The following is a 15,723-nucleotide window of genomic DNA, read 5'->3' on the forward strand; positions in this document are numbered from 1 at the left end:
AGCGATAAAGAGTGTGACAAATGATTTTCTATAAGCCGATAGAGAAAGGCAAATCGATCGATCAATCACCTCCGTTTATAAGTCTTAGGACACTTGTAGAAAACGAAGTAAATCTAGAAATGAAAAGCGAATGAGTTCATTGCGAATTTCTCATTCTTATCGTGTTAAATAGCCGATAAAGGTAATCGTTCGAAACCATAAAGGATAAGAAAAGATTCGTTTTTTTAACGAATTAACGCAGTAACGATCCATTGTCTATGGAAGAAAAAATGGAACCGAATTACCGGGATATTCTTTCGCGTACGAAAATAATAAAGAGACGTTACGTCCCTCGACTGTTCATCACCTCGGAGCACGAAGAGACGCGATACCTTATCGATATCCGTAGACATTCTTCGCGTTTCGATAAGCGCGGTCTCACGGTGTACCCTGGATGCAGCACGAGAAAGAAGCGACGAAAAAAATGTAATAAAGCACATTCTTTGGAAAGTTTACATACCACCTTCACTGAAAACACTTGCCTCGAAACCAATATACCGAGCGATTACAAAGTTTTCGCTTCGAAGTTACATCGAGTTGGTGTCGAAGTTTGCCAGTTACCATCGGAAAATAATCCGCGTATCATGAGCGCACCTCGACACCCTGTATTTAATTGCTTGTCCTTTTTCAAGCCGTTCTAGTTTCCCAACTATAGGCGAAAAAATTATTCGCGAACACGTTATCAAGCATAGATCAAGTTCTGCGAAAATAAACGAATATCATACTTGCAACTTGTAGTCGTTTCTTTTCTGCTTGAAGCTCGAGCTTTCTTTCTAAGATTTCTATGCATTGAAATAATCTTGTATCAGACATATGCGATATATCGTACAAAATGATTTTCTACGATATAACGATATTGTTCATAAATGTCCTTTTCGTCCGCTTACGATATTTTTGGTTATTTTATATCTGTCCCCAGCTATATAATAAAACACATTTTATGTACAACGACTGTCATTCGAGTGGAGAAACGATTTTTCATCGAATACGCTTGTAATTGGTCGATATCGAAATGCATTGAAGAGAATATTTCATATCCATGCTTCGTACTGATTTATTGTGCCTCACCTTTTAACAGTAATCATCTCGTGTTACAATCATTTTGGCGGTTTACACGTATTCGTAAAAACATTATAATATACAATAACTCTGTGTCATAAAATGTTCCATAAATTACACAAATCGGTTTACTAGCGACGAATCGTTGAGCAATGTTCTTGCTGTTGAGACGAGACAACGGGAAGGGAAGGGAGCTGAATAGGATTCGAAAAGGCGTGAATGCGAATAGTTCTATCAAAATCTCGCTTTGTCTCTTTTTCTTCCGTATTCTCGTTTCGGGAAACTTGGGATGAGCGATAATTCCATAACATTGGAATGTCGCGTGATAAGTGACAATAGCATCACTGAAGAACCGGATAAAAAGATCTTTCACTGCACTTTCTCGTTCGCCGCGATGTCGCGGTCTTTCGAATAGATCACGCGTCGATCTCGTTTGTATTTCGCTTGCATGTATGCTTTTTGATCGAGGATGCGCATACGACGATATCGGAACGGTAACAGCCGCGGCTGTATAAATAATTCAAAAATGAAATCGGAGCTTGCGACTTCCATTAGCGTCACTCCCTTACGAGTACCGCGTAATTTCATTTTCGAGTCGTCAGCGAGGATCGCAAGAACCGAAAAACGAAGATTTGTTTCACGAACTTCTAACCTTTTAACAGCGTAGTCTGAGGAGGATTCGAAAAGCTTGCGAAATATAGTAACTATAATTGAGGGATTTGCAACAATAAGAAGGCAGTTCCAACGTTTCATTTTTAAAGTGAATTTATCGTAAGAGAAAGGCAGGTATAAATCTCGTATTCTAAAGTGCAAAAATGTATAACACGTTCCGAAGAATGATTTGATTTTCATCGATTCTGAATTGACTTTTGTTAGTTTACTCGAATTACCGTAAAGTAGAGCTGTCTTCCTATTATCAACAATTCTGTCAATTACGAATAATATTTATTTTCTACGAGAAATTCAATATGTACGTATGTTCGTATATGATACCAAAAATGTAGGAAAATTTGACAATAAACAGATCATTTTTTTCTAACATTCATTTCGAATTCTTTCCTATTTTATTACACTATCAAACGGTCGATCGATTAAAAAATTCGTTGATAGCAATCTTTTCGTAATTTTGTTAATATATATGTCGATATATATATGACAATTATACAATTCCGTTTCTTTCTCTGACAATATCGTGCCTCGGATATAACGAGACATCGTTCTCCGTGACTCTTCGAACGCGCACTTGAAAAGCTTTCGCGGCTCTTCCTTTTCAGCCGAGATCGATCCGCCGAACTTAAAACTCTTAAATCACAGATAGCTAACGAGGTACGTTCGCTTAAGATCTACGGCCTCGTTTCCCCGTTCGTGCACCGTGTACGTGCCGCGAAACTCACCGGCAGATATTTATTCCGCGATCCCGCATGGCAGTCTCTGATGACTCTGGCAATCCGTGAGTGGAAGCAGCAAGCGAGCTTAGTTTCGTTTAGGACGAACCGATGAACCGGAAGCACCCAGAAGTACGCCACCAACCCCTCGACGCTCATCACGGCTACTTGATTGCCCTACCCTGCATCTCCACACGCCGACTCCTTTCTTCTTCTTTTTCCTTCGTCCTTATTCTCATTCTCCTCCCTTTAAGGATTCTTCTCTTCGACACAAACAAATACGAAATATTCGCAACGACAACGAACATACACGTAAATTTCGCTGTTCTTGCAAATATTTCACGTTCACCTAAGGGATCCTTCGTGTTCCTTTCGTTCGTTACGTTTCTCTGTCATTCCTTTCACCTTTTTTCAATCCTTTATACTTTTCGATAACGCGATTAACACGATCCAATCGTTACACCGACTCGTTTAAGCTGTTTGTCATTCGCATCTTTCACCGGCGATTGAAACACGCTACGTTTATCCTTATTTTCTTTTAGTTTAAATGGCAATTCGATGTTGTATTCGAACAATTCGAATCTACTTCCATCCAAATGCTTTGTTCCTTAACTGACGTTCCCTCGCATTTTTCTGGTCACAGGGTAGTGCGTTTTGGTTCCATTGGTGAGGTTTGCTAAGTGCTTTCGCTACTGAAGTGATTCCGTGAATAGAAAATGGACATTGTTGTATCGATATGTAGCATTAAGTAACATAATTAATATCAATCATATTACGTGTCTTGAATAAAGTGAAAATACTTTGATCTTAATAATAAATAGTATTCTTCTTCGCGACAAGTTCCCAAACAGATGCTCGTTTACGTGGAACTCACTGACGTATACCTATGACAAACACCTTAAGCCCTGGACTAGCATCGATCGTGTCAATTGTCTTAGTCTGGTCTATTGTATGTTGCAAAATCGATCGATCATGGCCCAAAACCATTTCGTTATTATCCTTACCTACGACGTTTATACGGTGCGATGTACAATGGCTCAGGAAAGTGTATTTGTAGAAAGATTTTACGTCAATATATTACGTGTGTTATACGAAATATTTTGAAATTTCGTCAGCACAAATTTATCATATCGATAAAGTTTGAAAGAAATCTGATAATTTACACAGAAGCTGCAAGATGTTTGACGCAAATATGTATTTCACGGAGATCGCAAAAGTATCGAAAACTATCAATTATCTACTATATCAATAAATCACGATATTTATTGGGATCGTATTTAACACTTGTCACGTACTTAAGGTGTGACTACTTATCTTTTATTATAAATATGTGTTAACGTAACAAATATCTTGCAATTTCTATGTACATTATCAGATTCTCGTTAGAGCGTTAATGCAATCATAAAATGTTTTGTATAATACATACAATATACAGGGTGGATGGTAACTGGTGGTACAAGCGGAAAGGGGGTGATTCTACGCGAAAAAAGAAGTCGAAAATATAGAATAACAATTTTTCGTTAGAGGCTTTGTTTTCGAGAAAATCGACTTTGAATTTTCGCTCGGTACGCGTGCACTTTATCACGTCTCGTTGTAACGGATCTCACTGTAGATCGTTGTCTCGATTGACGTTATTTTTTTAATTTTTAAATTTTTAAATTTTCAAATTTTTAAATTTTTAAATTTTTAAATTTTTAAATTTTTAAATATTTAAATTTTTAAATTTTTAAATATTTAAATTTTTAAATTTTTGAATTTTTGAATTTTTAAATTTTTAAATTTTTATTCTATATTTTCGACTTCTTTTTTCGCGTAGAATCAGCCCCTTTCCGCTTGTACCACCAGTTACCAACCATCCTGTATATAGCAATTTTTTATCTAAATATTCAAATACTTTCGTGAGCCGCTGTATATGCAGGATTAGAAGTTGTCGACACAACTTGACGTATGACCTGTACACCGGACTGTACCAATGTTTCTCCTTCGAGCCGACAGAAAGACAGCACGGGTCTCAATTTCTCTCCAGCTTGAGACGATCTATATACACGTGATATGTCACCGATTTACCGGGACGGATATTACCGGAATGACCAGCGAAGATATCAAACGGGAACGAGGAAAATACTATTCGAAAACGAAAGCTTTCGAGCTATGACTTTAACAACCATATGCGCATGATACAAAGCGGGAATTTCTGTCCAACGTGTGAAATATCGCGTGAACGATACGTATATCGAACTTTGATAGCTTGAAACGTTACAGAGGCAAAGACTGTTCGTGGGTTAGCTCCGATTTCTGTATAGAAGTATTAAGAACACAGAATCGGATAAGTTCGAGATCGATATTAATCCTGCCTCGTTAACCGTCGTTTTAACTGAAAAGGGAGATTTTTAACGGTTTAGAAAAGTCGTTAGCGTGCAATTTAAACGAAAAGATCACACGTATTTTAATAAATTCAGGCGAAGGTAGACCACTTTCCATTTTCGACGTTACAACGGCTGGTATATAACTTGAAAATTCACAAACGCGAAGTTTAATGGACTGGAATCATACGGGAACATCGAACTCTTTGCAAGCAGGAAACGTCGGATACGGATGATCACCCAGTAATTGATTATTTTGTCGATAACGACAACGGAATATGAAGGGCTATTAAAGCGATCCTTTAACGTACAAGGAACACGCGAAATTCCCCGGGATAGCAGGAAGGTTCGAGATAGTTGATAAGGTCGCTTTGAATAACGATCGAATAACGACACATTAAGTAAAAGCATCATTTTCAAGACGACAAATCTCTTCATTTTTCAAGGCCCGTGAAAGGTTAAAAAGGCCATGAGACTCGCTACACAATGGATGGATCAATTTCTCGGCTCGCTTTGCACGATTGAACTAGTTATTAGTGAAATTTTACAAGTCACAAGTTACCAAAACAAATAAACTCTCTCTTGTGGCGGTAACAATTTTCGTAATGTAAGAAATTCAACTGTACAAATAAATTTAAGAAACTACACGCCGTATGATTATTCTACGTGATGTAAAATTGCAAAGTTGTCAAACACGAGTCTATAATCTACTACTTGTGACCTGTCAATTTATTAATATTCTTAGTCGGTAAATTATTATGCAAAAGGACCTCGAATTAAACGTGCCCCACCGGATGTTTGCGCGCAGCAACGCAGACAGACGTTTTTCAAACTGTTCGTCTTCCAGTATTTAATACTAAAATCTCGATATACAAGTTCACTGATTGTTCGAAGTTCATGATACGATACAAAATATATAGAAAACGATCTGATCTCGGTTACAGTGAAAAATACAGCAATCGATCGATACGTTCCTAATTGAATCGTTGACACGGTCGATGAAATTGTTCGTCCGTTTAAAAACTTAAACCTTATGGCACCGTGTCAGGTAGAGCAATTAGAGCCCAGTATCGTCCTTGAGACAAAGACGCTGAAGGTTGTCCCGATTGGTTCAGTGAGAGCCCCGCGCGACGAATAAAAAGGACGGCGATCAAGATCTCGCTAATAAATTAGCGAAACCTTCGACGAACTTTTCGTCAGTGAGGGTTCTTCATCATCTTCAAAGGATCGCGCATGTAACGGGCGAAAACTTCCTTCTTAAACGTCTCGAAGTGCTTCCTGTTGGCACTGTTCTGTCGTTCGCGCCAAGCTGGTCTGGTCTTTCTTGTCTGTAGACCCCAATGACCCGTGAATACTGGAGAGAGAACCTTGAATTGGTATCCGGCCACGTACATCTCGTACACCTAGTCAGAAAAGAGAAATCATTCTTTACAGGTAACAAGTTTCTGACATTTTGTCGTCGTTGATATTGACAGAGCTTCGGAAAATAAGTTTCGGAAACTTTTCTTGGAGATTTGAAACTTATCGAGTTCCAGAGTCTGAGAACTCGTGATAGAAAAGTCTGACGAATATAATGCACGTGTGAAATTTCGATTATTAGCGAAATTTCATTAACGCTTTAGTGAGATACACTACTAGCTAGCGCTATTATACACTCAAAAGATTAGTATTTAGCAAGCGCGTTAAACAAACAAATAGATGCTAAAGAAAGCTCCTCTAAATATTGAGATTTATTAAAGCAAATGGATAACCGACGGTTGAATGTATCCTTTTCAATGAAAATCTTGTAACTCTTGCGTACTTAATGCCAACAAATTTTTTAAATGTTTCATATAACACATGTAATACATCCATAAAATGTCGCTGTAAGTTTTCAAGTATCTTTGTGGCTCACCGTCATAAAACATTTTCGTAAGCGTCCTTTTGAAAGAAATATTCCAACATTTTACAAGCGCATTAAGGATAGAATGATATTGAATACAAACGTGATTTGTATCCAAGTACCTCAACTTTGTACGGTGTCGTAAATTTAAACAGAATTTTAATTACAAGTAACGAACGTACGATGTCGAAATTTGTATTCTTTGTAAGTTGTTGAATTAATTACTTCAAGAAAAACTCTACATCTTTACTGTTGCATATCCGTGACCTGGAGACCGCTGTTACGAAGAGAATAGAATTTAGTTTTTTTTTTTTATTTAGTTGTTTACATTCACAATTTGTCCGATTTGGACATTTGGTAGAATTTTTTGGCTGTTTGATTATCGTGTGGGTGGCTACCCCCAGCGGGGTACCATCTTCGTGTTTGCTAGGTTATATCCTTTGTGTGAATTTAGTGAAACAAAAAAATATTCTAAATAAGGAGAGGTCCATTCTGTGTATTATTGAATATAAATTATGTTTTGGGTTACAAGGTCGAGAAACAAAGGAGCTACAAGTAGATTTCTATTGCTGTTTCTTGTAGCCTTTAGCTAGAGCTACAAGGTTAACTTTTTTGGTAATATCCTTTGCTGTAAATATATGAACGTCCTCCCTATCGCTTCTATCGTATTGTAACACTGTAAGAGCGAGGATCTGGATCGGTATACATTATACTTATACCTTTATTTATTTCAATGTATTTTTCTGTTACAAATTCATCCACTCGTTCTTCTGTCAGTCAACCTCAACGTAAGTGATACGTGAAGACCACAGGGCTCATTTAGAATTGTTACATGGAATATCTCGTTACGCGCATCCGAAATCCAATTTTAGGATCGTATATTTTAAAATAAAGTAGAAGAAACATATTCCGCGTAAATATATTAAAACATATGCGATAGAAACGTGTATGCAAGCATGCGAAAGAGAACGAATTCGGTCGGTTTGCTGGACCGAAATTCGAATTTATGGTTTTCCTTTACTCAAAGACTGTTCATGACAGTCGAGTTATCCAAACCGTCGATAGTTAGATTCACGGTAAGCCGAATATTTTAGACGACACAAAAGTATAAATACATGTAATATCAAAAAAGAAAAGAAAGGGGTATATCAGGTCTGTATGAAAAATTCCGGTTTCATATTTACATGCCTGGTACGCTTGGTCTATCACATATTTAAGTTGGAGTTTTCTCGAGATAGTATAAGTTGTAAATTTAAGGTATAAACTAAGAATCGTAAGAGTGCTGGGGAAGAGAGAAAGAGAGAAAGAATGTAAGTAAGAGTGTATGCCTTGGTGACGTCAAAGCTGAATGAGTAAAGGAGTGGGAAAAGGGTGCGAGGGTCGAGGGTCAGCATTTTTTGATCTGGGAAGACAGAAGTTGTGAGCCGAGTGAGTGTTGGAATAAGACGTACGGGGATATCGTAGTCAGTTTTTGTATTGGGTATTGCTTGTTAAAATAAAACTAAACTTCGCTTCAAATGGAACATCCTTTCTTGTCCTTACTCTAGACTATTTAGATACTATATAAATCGTTTCGTTAAAACATGTTTTAAATAAGGAATTATGGAGAGATATTAGGAAAGAATGGATTATAATCACAAGACACCCACAGCTTTGAAACTTCTTGTTGATGTAAAGTATTAAAAAATCAGTTACCTATAAACTGTAAGAGTTCCAAATGCTTAGTCCATATATTCGTTGTAATTAACGTTGATCTAATTTTTGTTATGCTTTATACGTCACTGCTGATAGAAGATAGATCTACAAATACTTGTTTACACTGACTGACTGTATATCCAAAATATATAAATAATAAAATCAGCAGTTTCAATAGCACGTCAAATATCTACTTAAATGTTGCACAAATTCAGCGCTCTTAAACTGGAACGTAAAATAAACGTTACCAAGATATTTGTCGGAAACAATTCGTTGCTCTTCGTGTTCTCGCGCGCTTTTAACTTCTTCGTGAAATTGAAAAAGTAGTTTTACGCCTGCTGCATGCACCATACACAAGAGAAATACTATGGAAACGTAGCTACACAATGGCTGGCTAAAGCTAAAATTATATTGCCCCATAGTTTCTTCCGCTTAGTGCGTTCCGTAAGTTTTTTGCATTGTGGCGTGGAAATCACGGCGAAAGTTTGAGAAAATGTGCCGTAGATATCGCTCGAACAGCGACATTCCCACGGGAAACACGGTGTTTCCGACATTACAGCAACAGGAATAGTAAGGAGGAAGAGAACACGGCTGGCAATCTCGCCCCCGGTCCGCCAACTGAGACAGGTCAGACAGACCTAACAGACGGGATCCGGCATTTCTCTTCTCCAGTATAGATGCGTCTTCGTGAATAATCATACGTAACAATGGCGAGTCATACGTGACAGCTGCACGTAAAGCTGGTAGACACGTTGTGATTATCAAAACGGAAATGATATTGTAGCTGTTTCGACGTTTGATTCGTAATTGTACGAAAGTTATAGCTGCACAAACGTACCGAGCAATACGAAATTGTGCTATTGTAATACATATACAAAGTAATTTTCAATAACCAAATGTAACATACATATGCGAATCTATCGATCGGTATAGATCGGTATAGAAGGTAATTAACTTCTTTGTCTAGCAAGTTTGGTCAGATATCTTTTTTTTCTTTTTTAGAGAGAGAGATGTGTTTTGAAAATAATTGTGATCGTAGGTGATAACAGGGTTAAAAGTGCGTTCAAAATTATAAATAATACTGCAAGTATAAAACGGTCGATCATATCGGTGCACCGATCGACGGAAAATTCGAGATCGATCTCTTGCAAAATAGCAATTGAAAATGAAGAATAGAAATTGGAAAACCTGCCACGAGCGTGTTTATTACGTATACTTATCGCGTTAGTTGTGTTTATTAATACTTATAACATAGTTTACAATAAATGGTAAAAAGAAAGTTATTCGATTATTCGAACAGAGTATTATCATGATTAGTTCAGATATAATCTGGGTTCCATAGCATTAAATTTAGTTTGTAACTAACAATAAGCTGAAAATCTAGGTCGTAATCATATTCAAACTGACGATACAAAAGGTATCGTTTCACATCTTCAAGTTCTAATCTGTTTCGTCCAAGGAAACAATTGACGACAGACTTTTCTCATATCACACTGTAAACTGCATCGTTCAACAGTATTTTTGAAAAGTATCTTTAAAAAGCTAGAAATTAATAATTCATAATTACAAAAGATTTCAAAAGTTGCATAATGCATCGCGAAGAAAAGTATCGTTCTATGCAAATAGTTCTTCAAAACAGATTTTAACGAATCGCGAAGGAGCTAATGAAAAGAAGACGGCTCCAGAAGGATGATATAATGAGATTCATTAGACCGCACACGACGTGGGTATGGTCGTAATTAATGTAGAGAAATGCAGGATCTGCACAGCGGAAACGCGCCAATAACGCCTCTGACGACGTCCAAAGTAATTGATAGACGGCGTCTAATCTTCAGTTCACTGTTTCGGAGACAACCAGTGAATAATTATATGTACGCAGCGGCAGGATGACATAGTGCTATGGTTTTCGAAATGAGAATTGTATTAATCACGTCAACTTTGATCGTAAGAACAGAGAGACATTGTCGAAACGTCATCGTCCAATCAACCAAATGTAACTTCATCGACTCATCCATAAATGCTAACAAATTTTTCTACGAATAACTGATAACGATTTATGGGCCAAACGTTAATATAATTATAGAATATAGGTAACAATTGAGAGATATGAGATAAACTATGAGAATTAATTAACTTAAATAAAGTAAGATTAAATATCATTCGATTGAATAATTTTAGGAAGTCTATTTTTTTTATTGCTTTAACTTCCAGGATATCTGAAATATAAATTCTTGGAAAATTCTGGAATGCTTATCGATATTATATATTTATTCGTTATTATATTTCCGTTACGTTAAATATTTGAAAGTTTCGATAAAAGTAAAACTTCCGAGGTAAAGAATTCAAGAGTGAACTTCTTCTGAGATCTTCGATAGCCCCATTTTCCTTCATTGAATTAATAAATTATCTAAAATTAAATTTAAAGAATTAAGTCAAATCGTACAGTTAAACTAAATTTGATTGCTACATTAAAACGATGTGTTCGCTTAACGAAATTTAGTAAATTATCAGCAGAATTTCTAGGTACATTATGAACTTTAATCAGAGAAGTCTGATGACTAGAGGTCATAAGAACAGTATGAGACTGGAAATATTAATGGCGTACAATGGTCAAGGTGAATTATGCCCGAACCTCAACCTTGGTGTAGGCACTTGCTTCGTTGATTAGTAAAACTGAATTACCCACATAATGAGCATTACACACGATTATTCGTCTTAATTAGTCAGTGGACGAGAATTAATTCCCTTTACAGCATTCCCGCGGGACACATTCTTGCGGCCACGGTGTAAAACATTTCTGGCTCTTGCAACACAAGTTACTCATGGGGCACCTGTTTGTGCCGAGTTTCAAGAGAACACAGATTGCATTAAACAACATAACGAGTTGACGTATCTTCCTAATTACCGAGACTGGACACTTTGCTTTGATCGAAGAATCCCATTTCCGCGTCACCGGAGTCTGAAATAATTCCACACTCACATGACACGACGAGGAAAGTTTCGACTTGATCTAGTAGTAACGAGTTAACGGCACAATTCTCTTCTTTTGCGTAGAACATTTCGAAAAAAAAAAGTGACATACGCAAAACGCCAACCCACAAATATTACACGCAACATAACAAATCAATTACTATCTATATATTGATCGTTTCGTAATTTGACGACACGTCAGATCTTTCTTTCAAAACGATCAATATATGGAAAAGTATAATTGGACAAACCGGAGAAAGCAAATATCGTACAGAATTGATGCATTAAAGTATAATTTGTCGATAAATGGCTAATAAATGACGCTGTTAACTATTGTTTGCAAGGCCAAATTAAATCGTATTAGAAATGTTCGCATTTAATATGATTTATGTGTATATTCTATTGATAGAGAGAAAAAGAAAGAAGGGCAAAGTAGAGATATGAAAATTGTATAAAAAGGGGAAATGAAGCTCGCGAATAAAATTCGTTCATTTTTAGACCAATTAAAATGTCCAAAATAGCATAAAAATATTATACGAACATGGTATTTTTTAGAATGTTAAAAATATATCATTTCGTGAACTATTTACTACGAATCTCGAATTTTTATTTAAACGATAAATATTTACATTTATCAATATCCTAACTGCGAACATGCACGATTCACAAAAGAATTTTCCTTCCTTTCTACAAACAAACAAATTATTCATTCCTACCCGCTCACGTAACGTAACCAACAAAGCTTTGAATATTCGAAATTGCGGTTAGAACAAGCCACTAAAACTTTTGAAAAGCAAACGGAATTATTCAAGGAATTCAACACATACTTCCACCAGCGTGTGCTTCATGTGGCAGTATATTCAAACGATATTCAGCCACTGTATTAATGTAAATTTACACAATTTCCGTAACTGGTAATCGTTCTTTCGCACGGCCACTAAGGGCATACCCCATTCGGTTTTGCTTGTTCCTCTCCGGATCTCTGCATTACGAAGAGGAATACAGAATGCCGAAGCGGTTTGTGTTCTCGCACTAATCATTAACCTTCGCGCACACACACGAGCACACGTGTTCACGGAATACCGAATATCCTGATTATTTACAAGTATTTGCGCGTATACTAGTTGGCTGTGTGCACGAGATGCGCGTAACATTATCAAGCGGAACATGGCGAAATTATTTCTAGTCTAAAGGGAAAGGATGCGGATGACGAAACGAAGGAAATTCCCCGTTGTTACGCTTTTGCTCCCAAGTATTAAGAATTTGCAGAGCAAGTGCAGCCGATGCGTCTAATTTTCAAGAAATTACAGCTGATGACGAAGGTAATTAAGCGCAAAAGAAATATATTTCAGAAGAAGGAAAAATGAAAGAAAAAGGAAATGAAAATGAAAGCTATAATCTTCCTTTTATACATTCTTTTATTATAGTTGGAAATCTGTGTTTCTAGTTTCAGTATACGCTGCATCTCATAGCTACGAAACTAAAAATTGCACTTCTTAACACGGACCCGATATTCCAGCTTTAAAGTCTCAGGACATTTACTACAATTGTCGTAACGTTAGAGAAGGCTATCGATGGATTGTGTTATAAAAATTCATTTACCTTAATGCTTTATACGATAAAGGAAATTTAGGCTATTAATATATCAATGCTTCTAATAAAAAATGCGTACAATTTAAAATTCATAATCTACGCCAAATATACAAAAAATAGAAAAAATAGAAGATGCTCTGAGACTTTTGTACGGGAATGTAGAAACAACGCGTGAACTTATTTGAAAGTGGAGCCACGTAATAATAAGCTACCCTTAAACAAATTTGCTTTTATCGTATGCCGAGTTCAATATTTGAATAATAAAATATTTTGTTATGCTGATTCTACAGCTATGAAACTAGAATAAACTTCCGCCTCTCTTCTATCCAGGGAATATAGTCTTTCTCTTTCTGGAGAAGAACATGATAAATTATTTCTCAATATCTATAAATCTCATATTGAAAATAACAACGTGAGTTCATGTTCGTCATCCATATGTGTTAGTTATAAGAAATAGTAACTAGAAGATAGTCCTAGATATCAATCGATAGATTTAAGATGTTCTTTTGTTTTTTATCCTAGTCCATGCAAGAAAGTGCAATAAAGGTTTTCTGACTTAAAACGGTGTGATAGATTTATCACAAGAATAAAATAATGACTATTGTGATCCTATCTCTGAGTATAGAAATAACAACAGCTCAGATACGGAACACTTGGTTCCTTATCGCATTGACCACAACATATAAGAATCGAAAATCTTTGAGTGATTTTATAGTCATGAAACACGCCGTAGTTTATATTCTAAATCATCGAAGAACGAAAGCAGTGCTGCTAAAGTTCAACAGGTTTATAACATGCGACTTCTCTTAGCCAAGCTTGGAACTCAATCTTGAAAGAACCATAAAGTATAAATATAAAAGTACAGAGAGAGCAACAGAGTTTTACTTTTAAAAAATCGCGACCTTCGAGTATAAATTGAAATGTTTTACGACTACTTCCATCAATTTTATATCAAAATCATTAAATCAACGTTCTTTAAATTTAAGCCTCGAAATATCTATCATTTAAAACGATCGATTATCGACTATCTATATCTATCGTCAACGGTGCCCTGCTTTAGAAGATAATATAAAAATCAGATTTTATTAAAAAAAAAATCAAAAGCAAGACTTTCTAAGATAACGATCTTCAAAGAAACAATCTTAGGTTTATGGGTTGTTCGATAGCCCTTGACAGGAAATCGCAATTTTATAGCACTCGTGTCTGTCGCAGATGATATATAAAGGAAATAGGATCGAACGTGGGTTGTTTTACATCGCGTGTGCCTTGGGGAAATGTGTTTGGGTTAATTTCACGGTTCAGCATCGACGGAGGCCACCATTTCCACCGCGGTCCATTACGATCATGACATGCCACGCTACCACTCGACACACTTTATTCGATTCCTGTGTTCCTAGAATTCGGGTGACTAAATTTAACGAGGGGATAAAGACATTATCCGCGTTTAGAGGATTATGTTTCTGTCGGTTCACAAGTTCGTTTAAACGAAGATAAAAATAACGATATCCACGATAACATATGATCGTTTCTCGTTGCGAGCTTTGAAAATGGATCTTTGACGCGATAAAAAGAAGAAATACGTAGCAACATGTCGGCCGTGCTACTCCAAAAAATCTAAGTATCGTTTACTTTCAATCAGACGTAAAGTTCAATATCCCCCATCTTCTATACCGTATTCCAAAAAAATATCCCATAATCCGACCTCACAGAAACCTCATCTCATCTCACAAACCACGCAAGCCCACGTAATAATTCAAATCCAAGCTAGAAATTTGTAGCATGTGCCTGAAAAACTTGCGTTTAACCGTAGCAAAGCTCCATTTGGTTGATCTACGACCATGTACTCAAGTTGAAGCAGAAAATGTATTTTTTTTCTTTCTTTTTCGAAATGGCGCGACCCTCCCTCGTCAGAGTTTCCCGTATGAATGCGTTCGTACGGAGGCCACGCATTAGGGCCACGCGTGACGGTGCATTCGTAGGACCTGGGAAGTTTGGTAAACAGCGACGCATAATTTTTCAACGGGTTAGCAGAACGGCGAGGGTGGAAGCTACGCGACTAAAACCGGCGAGTGAAACTGGCGAGTGAAACCGGCGAGTAAATCTGGTAATTGAGTTTTATGCGATCGCACGTCGGTATAAATCCTGGCGAATAAGGCGGCTCCCTGTAACGTGTCTACACTTATCTTACATTTCCCACCGACATCAACGAACCTGCAGGCGGAAGGTGTGCCGATGAATAAAACCACCACAGGCAGAAGAGCGGACTGCGAAACCCCTGCATTTCGTACAGTTCGACGCGATGGATGGGCTTAGATCTCTGCGTGTGATTTTAATGCGGGGATTTCTGTCGGTAAACTCTGTTAAGGAGATATAAGCGACTATTCTTGATGGAATCGAATAATTGAAAAAGAGGATAAATTGATCCATTATGGTTCGACGTGAATGTATAATTAATTTGGATGAATGTGATGGAAGAATTTGACGGAGAAATATAATTGAAGTTCCGTTGTGTTCATTAATTTTATTACTCGATAAGCTTTTTATCTTCCGGTTCTTTAATTAGTAGATGTCGAATTATATTCAAAAAATTCTTCTAAGCCGATATGCTGTTGCCGCGACCGTAGAAAATACCAAATTGTCAATTATCGATTCATTGTTAATTTTTACATTTTGATCAAATTAAGACACCGTTGTTACAAATCGAGTAAAGTGTCTGGACACTTACAAACGACATTGT

The 15,723-nt window shown here is 36.8% G+C and overlaps 1 protein-coding gene across 1 annotated transcript in view; it reads right to left on the reverse strand.

The window, feature by feature from the left end:
- Positions 1-1,068: 1,068 nt before the first annotated feature.
- The window catches only part of LOC126875009 (beta-1,4-glucuronyltransferase 1), a 37,059-nt gene continuing 22,404 nt past the window's right edge, over positions 1,069-15,723 (reverse strand). The window contains exon 4 of the mRNA XM_050637633.1: positions 1,069-6,249. Coding sequence (XP_050493590.1) covers positions 6,043-6,249 — 207 coding nt within the window. The 3' untranslated portion in view covers positions 1,069-6,042. The remainder of the gene's footprint in view (positions 6,250-15,723) is intronic.

The sequence above is a fragment of the Bombus huntii genome, chromosome 2 (assembly GCF_024542735.1).
Source record: "Bombus huntii isolate Logan2020A chromosome 2, iyBomHunt1.1, whole genome shotgun sequence".
In the NCBI taxonomy this organism is placed as follows: Eukaryota; Metazoa; Arthropoda; class Insecta; order Hymenoptera; family Apidae; genus Bombus; species Bombus huntii.